Source organism: Camelina sativa, chromosome 16 (genome assembly GCF_030686135.1).
Source record: "Camelina sativa cultivar CO46 ecotype springtype chromosome 16, ASM3068613v1".
Taxonomy (NCBI): Eukaryota; Viridiplantae; Streptophyta; class Magnoliopsida; order Brassicales; family Brassicaceae; genus Camelina; species Camelina sativa.
Genome location: NC_141895.1, coordinates 14171375 through 14181603, shown reverse-complemented (window position 1 = coordinate 14181603; position 10229 = coordinate 14171375). Strand labels below are relative to the sequence as shown.

Below are 10229 nucleotides of genomic sequence, written 5' to 3'. Positions count from 1 at the left end.
TCCAAACTAAACCAAAAACATTGATTGACATATGATAGCAACAACGACTCACAAATAAATAAACAAAATATATATAAGATTAGAATAAGGGAAAACAACAAAGTATATCCAAATTTAATACAAAAATGCACATAAAATCAATAATCTATAAAATATTTATGTTTTGACCATTCTTGACCATTCTTGAATTCAAATGAATTCATTTTGACCAATAATGCATTTATAAAAATATTTTTGTTCATATGGTGGTGTCATTTTGACCATTCTTGAATTGTTTTTATGTTGAATTCAAGAATGGTCATAAAATCAATAATCTATAAAATCAATAATGCATTTTGACCATTCTTGAATTGTTTTTCCTCCGTATTTGTTTTGGATAACTAAGTCTACAACTTGTTCGGATTTGGTTGTACTTGGTCTTTAGTTTCAGTTCTCCTCTCCCTTTAATTTAATTTAATTTGGTTTTAGTTTCAGTTGACTTGGTTCTTCCTTCTGGGTACAGTAATATCTTTGCTATTTCCTTAGTGGAATATTCCACTAGAATACACATCTTCTAATTTACTTATTGATATATCTATATTATATACATTTGACTAGCTAGCTCCCTTAGTTAGCAAAAAAAAAAAAAAAAAAAAAATCCACTATAAAAAGGAAAAAGGAGGAACAAAATTACAACAATTTTTTTTTAAAAGAAAAAAAGAGAAAAAAGATGCAAGTTTTGAATGAAGGTGCGGTATTAATCATAATGCTAATCTTGTTCCTAATGACGTCATCGATGGATGCTATTCGTGAAGAACCATCTTCGATTGGAATCGAGAGAAAGATCCCAAGTGGTCCTGATCCTATACATAATCCTCCTCCACCTTCACCAAAACAGCGCCATGTGATTGAAGTCGAGGAAAAACATATCCAACGGTCTTGGAATTATGAGGATTATGAGTCTCCTCATAAACGTAATCCTATATATAATAATTCTCCCCAGCCTTCACCAGATTCTCTGTCATTTGAGTGGAGTCGAGACAATATCAAATGGAATTCATAAAAACTTCTTTTATTAATATATGTTAATGTATGTTAATGTTTCACAGAATAAATGTAATGCTATTATAATAAAACCACATTCATTTTTTTTACAAGCAAAGAGAACGGGTTATTTTTCTAGTTAAAGCTGAAATTGAAAATTGATAAACAGAAAACTGCAGTGTTTGTAGATAGGACATTGTTTAAATGTTACATCAACTATGAATAAGCTGGTACTCTAACCATCCCTCCTATTAATTAAAAAAAATTAACAAACTAATACTCCAAGTAAATGGGGTATATTTTGGAAAAAAGGCCATTAAAAATAAGGTAACTTGATTCATGTATGAGAGAGGTAAAATTGTCATTTACCTGTTTTAAATTCATATATATGCAGGTTACGGGGTCGGATAATAGACTTCTGTCATCTGTTACAAAAAAACACAAGTGGTTAGGTGATAAAACAATTCGACATCTTCTGTCAGAGGTATCAAATTTGAGAGGGCTGGACGTCAAATGAAAGTTTTCGCCTCATGAAGTTTTTTTTTATCTGCTTTTTAAGTTAACTTTAATTTTTGTTTCTTATTATTTTGATTTAATTATTCTATTTCTTTATTCGTTTATTTTTTGTTTAACAATATATAATTTAATATTTAACAATATCATTTCAAAAAAACCGAATATGGCAGCATACATAAATCTCGAATATTTAACATTAATTGTGATTATCGGATAAATTTTCTAAAACTTGAAAATAAAGTTTTCAAAAATAAGAATATTACAGTATCCATAAATCTCAAATATTTTATTTAATTGTCATAATCGGAGGGATTAATGTTGATTTTGGTAACCAAATATATAAACTATGGATCTCGCAATTATTTCAAGTTTTCGAATATATTCAGATAAATTTAATTGGCGTGATTGGTTTAACCACAGCGTTTGTGGTTGCAGTTGCGGGAGATTGCGGAAGCGGGTGGTTGCGGTTTCAAGCGTTATTAAGCGTTTTGAGTGATTGGTTTAGCGTTTTAAAATGGGTGCGTTTGCGGGAGTTCACGACTGGTTGACCAGCGGATGCAGTAACGGTTAAAACATAATAAATGTAATATATTATTATGTAAATGTTTAAAAATACCAAAAAAATTATTAAATTTGATTTATAAATAAATTCATTAAAAAAATACTAAAATAATTATTTAAAAAACAAATAAATTTCAAATTGAAATACTTAGTACTTTATGCATTTGGATTTTTACCAAAACTTTAATAAAGTAATTTGATAAATGACAAAACATATGTTTTAGATCATATATCTTCTTTCTTAAATCTCACACACTCAATAAGTTCCGTGGGGCAGTATTTGCATCGGTAATAATGATTAAACGAGGGTTGAGAAGAGTCACTCATGATTTTCTTTTTATATTTTTCACAAATAATCTTATTTTCTTAAATTTATGATGAAATGTTACATTTATTTAGATTTTTTTGAACTTATGTGCGATGTGCCATTAAATTTACATCAAGTTTTCTGGGTTATTGTTAATTGAAATTTTATTTTCTTCCAATTGTTTATTTTTAATATTCTCAAATCTCAATCGTATCCGTACTTCATTTTTTCCTATCCTTAATGAATAAAATAGTTAGTTAATAGATATATATATAAAAAAATATTTCATTATCATTGATTTGTTTCATGTTTTTTCTATAAAAAAAAAATATTCCAAACGCAATCGTCCGCAACTGCAAACGCTTGCGGGAAGCAGCTTTTGGAATTCAGTGGTTAGAAGCGGTTGAAAGCGATTTGGAGCGATTGGGAGTGGATTGTGTAATTGGTACCGATCTTTAGCAACCACTACCTCCCGCAAATGCTGCGTTTGCGGGAGGTAGCGGGAGAACCAATCAACACTAGTAACAAAGTTTCCAAACATAAGAATATTACAATTTCCATAAATCTTGAATATTTAATTTAATTATTCATAATCTGAGCAATTAATGTTGATCTTGGTAACCAAATCTTTAAACTATGGATCCGGCAATTATCTCAAGTTTCTGAATATATCTAAATACTCGGTTAGCTGTTAAAACACTTAATCCGGAAAGATCTTCATATATTTATAGAAAATATATAGAAGTTATTGCGATTTACCGAATATAAATCTAAACTCTATAATTTGCATAATAATTTTTGGTTAGAACCCTAAACAAAAATTTTTGGTTTGAAAATATAGTCTCATCAGCTTCGTTTAAAAATCTCTAAACATACCAAACCCAGTCAAAATGTTAGCCGCTCCTCTTCTCATTACTCCCATAAAGTCTCTAAAACCACGAAATATTTTCATATTTGGAGGCAATACACCACGAAAATCGGATAAACAATTGAGATGTTTTTGGACGATGATGCCATAAGAAGTTTCTTAACGTTTATTTATTTTGCATATATTTTGTTATTTCAGATACTTAATTTATTTTATTATTTTGTAGGGTGATAATATTGTTGCTAACGTCAAAAATGATCAAATCAAAAGGTTTGAAAAAACACTCAAACAAGTATCTTGGAACCTTATTTCAACATTTGGTTTAACTCTTACTTATGGTACCTACAAGGTTTCTGATCTGAAGTTTAAGATTTGTTTTACATCTAGAACGAGTGTGAACAACTGTGATAACATATCGGATGATATGTTTCTTTCATTAGCCAGCTATGATGCAATACTAGCTGGGCAGCAAACACACAAGTTTCTTATTGGGTAAGTTTTTGTATTAAATATACAGTTTTAACAAACTCGCTTTAATAATAATTTGCCGAATATTTAAATTCAGATTTTCTTGGTATGTTGACTATGGTGAAATCAAAGAGGTAACAACCTCTAACAAACCAACTACGAAAACTGATTTCCACGTGAGAAACAATGAGTAAGCGTTAAATACAAAGTCTATCATTCGTATTATGTTTATAGAAAGCATATGTTTGATTTTTTCAAGAAAATGTATACATAAAATAAGCTTATTTCAATATAGTTATTACATAGGGATACTCATCTACTTTAATGCCCGTAACCTAGAAACGTTGTTGTTGCCGAGCGACACCAAGGGGTGCCAGACACTAGCAACGTTTCGGGTTAGTCAGTTTGGTTTGTTCTCCGATTTTGTGCAGTTTAGCGGTTTTAGAGAACCCTAAACTTTCCTTATAAAAGGAGAATGCCCTTTTCGTGTTAGGGTTCCTTGGGGCAGCCAACACTAACATCCACATACATACATCGCGGATTGGTCCGGGATGGCTTCTATGGAGCAACGTTTGAAGGATGAAACAAAGTTCGATATGCCTGAAATTTGGTGGGGAACTTCATGGTGCTATAGGCTCCATATCCAAAAGTTGGTTGGTTTGTGAATTCATCGGGTGTTAATATGGAGGTTTAGCATGGATGGTTTTGTGGCAATGTTGGGGTGTCGGTCGACACCAGCATGTTGTTGTGTGATTGGTCATTGGAGAACGACTGGAGTTAGTGTAGGTTGAAGCGGATCGTTGGTGAAGTGACGTCCAGCCCATCTTAATTGTTACTTGGTCGCTTAGGGGTAGTTGGTTGTGCGACTAAGTATCAAAATGAATTGGTGTTTAGGATATGTTATTAAGTGAAACTTGTTCCTGGAAGCGGAGACAAGTGGTTTGTCCGAGTGGATGTCGAAGGAGTTTGATGCGGAGTGATCGGAGTCAACAAATGTAAGGTTCCGCTGAAGTACGTTTGTATGACTGTGTTTTGTGGATGTGGAGAATGGCTTAGTTAGACCTAGTCTATGTTTGTGGATGTTTTTATAAGAATAGAGCTAGTCTATGTTTGTGGATGTTTTTATAAGAAGCGATATCTACGCTATTTGTCTCGTCAGAATTATGGGATTTTGGTGAGATCGTTTTCCGTGGATCATGTATGAGGATTGGGAATCCATGTGCAGTCGTTTCATGTCACTTCAAGAAAACACCATATTTGCGACTCCCAGAATTGTCGCAAAACTGTCGTAAATACCTACTTTGATTATGCAGGAGCATATTAGACGCATCCAAACTCATGAGATACATCATCAATATCTTGGTCATAACATTCAGAATGAGCTGATTTCTCTTCTCGCTTATAAGGTCAGGTTTTCTATCTCAAGTGTTATTAAAGAGGCAAAATACCTTTCTTTTATCCTTGATTGTACACCTGACGTGAGTCATCAAGAACAAATGAGTATGATAGTACGATGCGTAAATATGTCAAATGAAAGGATAAAAATAGAAGAGTATTTCTTAGAGTTTCTAAAAGTAGATGATACCTGAGAAGTAGGCCTCTTTAAAGACAAAATGCTCTTAAGTCACTTGATCTTGATATTAAGAATGTGAGAGGACAAGGTTACACTAATGGTTCTGATATGAAAAGAAAACACCAAGGAGTTCAAAAGCGAATGCTAGAAATAAATCCGAAAGTATTGTTTATGCCATGTTCCTGTCATAGCTTGAATCTAGTTGTTAGTGACATGGCACATTCTTGCTTGAAAGTTATATCTTTTTTTGGGATTGTGCAACGCATATATACTTTATTTTCAGGCTCTACCAAAAGATGGAATGTTTTACTTAAGCATGTTCCATGTTTTACGGTAAAAATTCTTTCTAATACTCGATGGGAGAGTCAAATCAAAAGTGTCAAGGCTATAAGATATCAAACTCCTCAAATAAGGTCAGCTTTACTAGAATTATATACTTTGTGTGATGATGCCATATCAAAGAGTGAAAATGAAAGTTTGGTAGATGCACTTGTTATTTTGCATGACATTTTGTTTGCTATTAACTTGGTGAGTAAGTACTTACAAGCTAAAACTATGTGTATTGGTAATGCAATGAAGCAAGTAGAAGGTGTGATGTCTTTTTTTGAAAAATATAGAAATTATGGATTTAGCTCAAGTATGACTATAGCTAAAGGTCTTGCTGATGATATGGATGTTGATGTCGTATTTCCAAGTAAGTGTCGGAGGTTTAGGAAAAAACAGTTTGACGAGAACAATTATGATGAAGTAATTCAAACACATGAGGATGCTTTTAAAATTGATTATTTTTTGGTTGTAGTGGATATGACAATTGATTCTTTGAGAAGTAGATTTGAGAAAATGAGAACATTTGAGACTGTTTTTGGATTTTTATATAATTCAGTGAAACTAAAGTCACTTGATGCTATTGAATTAAGAGAAAGGTGAAATAATTTTCATAATACATTTTCTCATTGTGGTTTATCGGATGTTGATTTGGATGACCTTTTCTCTGAGTTAAGAATATTGCAGGTGACTTTACGGGATGAAGCAATGACACATATTTGAGGTTCTTGAGTTTGTAAAAAATATTGGTTGTTATCCAAACATTAATACTGCTTATCGACTTTTACTAACAACTCATATGACAGTAGCATCAGCGGAAAGGAGTTTCTCTAAGCTAAAATTGTTGAAAAAATATTTGAGATCATCAATGTGTCAAGAAAGATTGAACGGTTTACCAATTTTATGCATTGAAAAATATATTTTGGAGAGTTTGGATTTTGAAACAATTGTCACTGATTTTGCATCAACAAATGGTAGAATGAAACGTTACATATGATCATTATTCTCTTGAAATTAATGATACAATCTCTTTTGTTTTAGATCTAGCTACCTTGTAGTTGGAGTGCATGTGTGGACGAACCCTTGAAGTTCTAAACCAATTTTTTTTTTAACTACAACAAAAAAAAACTTTTTCTTTTGGTAGTGATCTAGTTTTTTTTTTTTACTTTATTTGATATCTAAATTTTATCATATTTATTGGGAATTTGTTTTTTTTTTTAATAAAAGGTCCATTTTAAGTGTTTTGCTTAAGGTTGCCAAAATTGTTAAGACGGGGCTGTAAAACAGAGTAGCAAAATGGTCGCAAAACAAGTAGCAAAATCTTTGCACAATTACTAGCAAATTAGTTGCAAATAATCAGAGTAGCAAAATTTGTAACAAGTTAGTCGCACTTGTTACTCTATTGTGATTCTCATGTTTCAGTCACAATACAAATTTTTGAAATCTATAATTTTTGACCATTTATGTTGATATCAATCAACAATAAGCACTCCTGATTGTATTATGTAGTATACCTAATAGTTAAGGAGCTTAAAATATTGTTTTCATACCTTTGTTTTGAAATTTTCATAAAATTACAAACCTTCTTATAAAATAACAATAACTCTTTAGAACATTTTAGATATAATGAAAATTTTGTGTCTAAATATTGAAATGGAAAGCTTTGACAAAGTTTATATGAATTATATTGATAAACTTAAAGTAAAAATATGTATGAAATATTTTAATATTTCTCTAATGTGAAATATCAAATTAAAAAAATCGAGAGTTACTAACTAGTCGTAAAATAGTAACTAATTCGGATGTTAGACACAAAACCGTTGCAACAGAAGTAGCAAATTAGTCGCAAAGTTCGTAGCAACTTCGTCGCAAAAAATAAGAGTTAAAAAATTCATAACACATTAGTCACAAATTGTTACTGTATTCTGATTTTCTGCTTTCAGTCACAATACAAATTTTTGAAATCTATAATTTTTTACCACTTATGTTGAATCATTTAATAATAAGCACTCATGATTGTATTATAGAGTATATCAAATAGTTTAAGAGATAAAAATATTGTTTTGATACCTTTGTTTTAAAATTTGGATAAAATCACAAACCTTCTTATGAAATAACATATAACTCTTTATAGTGAATCAGATATTATTAAAGTTCTATGTCTAAATATTGAAATGGAATGCTTTCACAACGTTGATATGATTGAGATTGATCAACTTAAAGTAGAAATGTATATAGAAACTTGTTAACATTTCTCTAATTTGAAACTTCAAATCAAAATACCTAGAGTTGCTAAATAGTCGCAAAACAGTATCTAATTCAGGTGTTCGACGCAAAACCGTTGCAAAGGGTGTAGCAAATTAGACCAAATGGAGTAGCAACTTCATTGCAAAAAATAGGAATTGCAAAATTCGTAACACGTCGCAAATAAATAAACTTGTGACCGGAAATTATGTTGCAAAAGGTTGCTAATATGCAACTCTTTATTTTTAATAAACAGATGTCACTGATCCATCTCAAATTGCGATGATTTAGCGGTGATATATGCTTCTTCATAAATTTACGACTATTTTGTTTCCACCCGAACATTCGTCATTTAATAATCTCAAATAAACTGCAAAGTAGTCGCTATTCTTTGCGACCAAAATAAGAGTCACAAATGGTAGTCCCTAAATGCAGGTTTTCTTTTAGTGTATATTGTGTACTCTTTGGGGTAAATTTTCTGAAACACTTAATCAAGCTTGTCAAGAGTCTATCGGTGGTGTTGTTTTCTGACTAATAAGTTTTGCCAAAGTCGATGTATATAATGGTAACCCCTCTATATTTTCTAACTTAACGATGACGTACAAATTTATAAAAAATGTGATTTTAAATTTAAATATTACTACACATTTATGCAGATGTCCAGACTGTCTCAAATTTGTTTCACTCTTCACGAGTTTTGATTAACACAGACATAACTCAAGTTAAGATCTTAAAAAACTGCTAGTTTTTTTATAAGTAGTATTCAATAATTTACATTCTTATTAAATTATTTTGTAACAATATTTGTTCCATTCTAAAATAAGGCTTCTCAATGCTAGCTTGCAGTTGACCATCATAGATTCTTTGCAACGAAAAGCTTTTTTTTGGGGGAATATAAGAAGAATTAGAAGAATATAGAATGTTGACTATCAAAGAAGTTCTTAATGCATATGAGGCATATAATTTTCAAACTGTACATAATTGTATTAATTGTTATGTTTATACACACGTAATAAACAGTAAATTATCTACTTGTAGGTCGGGATATGTCGCAACGTTGGTACAATATATGAAATTGATACAGACTATTCTTGGGTCTATTTATCATGTAGGCAATGCAACAAAAATACCATCATTGAACAAGCCATTAAGTTGGAAAATGAAAAACATAAACCTAAGCCAAAATTTTTGTGTGAGGTCTGCAAAGACTATGCCTAATCTGTCACTCCAAAGTAAGTTTCATGAAACATATGTTCTAATCATATTTATGGACTTAATCAACTATAGTCGTAACTTCAATAATAATAAACTCACTATTCCAAAAATTATGATTCAGATTTTGGATACACCCTAAAATCATGGACCAAACCGGAGAAACAAAATGTATGGTGTTTGACAATTTCTTTGCAAAAATTGTTGGAAGAAAAGCTGTTGAACTTCTTAACGATAGCTATGATCAGGTAAATTTATCTAATAGAAGTGTCGATATTCATAAATTGAACAACATAATACTTAACTATTTAGTAATACATATATATGATTAGGTTGAGGATTCTGAAGCTATGCCTCAAGAAGTTAAAGATTTGGTTGAGAAGACATTTCAGTTTCTCCTTTCTATCGAGCCAAAAAATATTCATAGGAGTTGTGTCATTTACAATGTTGCTGCTGTTTATTTAAAAGGAAAAACAACTCCTCTTGAGATTGTTGACTAAGACATATATGTTGATCTCTCTTCTATCATATCCGATGAACAGGTAACATATATCATATTACATTCAAATATGTATTTAACCTATTAATTTCTATTTATCTAGTGGTTATACGATAATTGTAGGGTCATTTAATGATTATTGATGGTTTGGAGACAACATTAGTAGATTTGTCTACTTCTTCATCTTCCTAATCAAAAAGGGGTTCAAGTAATGTCATAGAAGGAGATGACCAATCATCTAAGCAGAGCCGTCGCACAACATATTGGGGCCACAAGCCCAAAACCATATGAATGCTGATTTTTTAGTGGACCAAAGAAAGAAAAAAAATTGTAATAATCGATGGTGTTAAGGGACGATGTGACAACCCGTCCTGCTGACCCCACTAGCCCCCCGCTAACTGCCCCAACGAACCGTCCGTGGACTCCGCTAGCCGTCCAAACGGACCCAACATGGCCCTGTAGGGCATCGATCCTAACCCTTCACTGTAGACAGGAACTAATCATTCAAATCCACCAGTAGGTTATTGGTGTAGGAAGGTTGTTAAAAGGTGGGGACCAGGGTTCGAGGAACGTCTGACGCACCAATAACCTACTGGTGGATTGTGATATCCATAGTGAGGGGTTAGGATCGATG

The 10229-nt window shown here is 31.7% G+C and overlaps 1 protein-coding gene across 1 annotated transcript; it reads left to right on the top strand.

Moving 5' to 3' along the window:
- Positions 1-674: 674 nt before the first annotated feature.
- On the top strand, positions 675-1128 carry CLE18 (CLAVATA3/ESR-RELATED 18). The gene has a single exon (XM_010472136.2). It carries the CDS (start codon positions 710-712, stop codon positions 1040-1042), a length of 333 nt encoding a protein of 110 aa, XP_010470438.1. The 5' UTR covers positions 675-709; the 3' UTR covers positions 1043-1128.
- The last annotated feature ends 9101 nt before the right edge of the window (positions 1129-10229 follow it).

Coding starts and splice junctions, on each gene's coding strand:
- CLE18 (XM_010472136.2), top strand. CDS start 710: ATGCAAGTTTTGAATGAAGGTGCGGTATTAATCATAATGCTAATCTTG.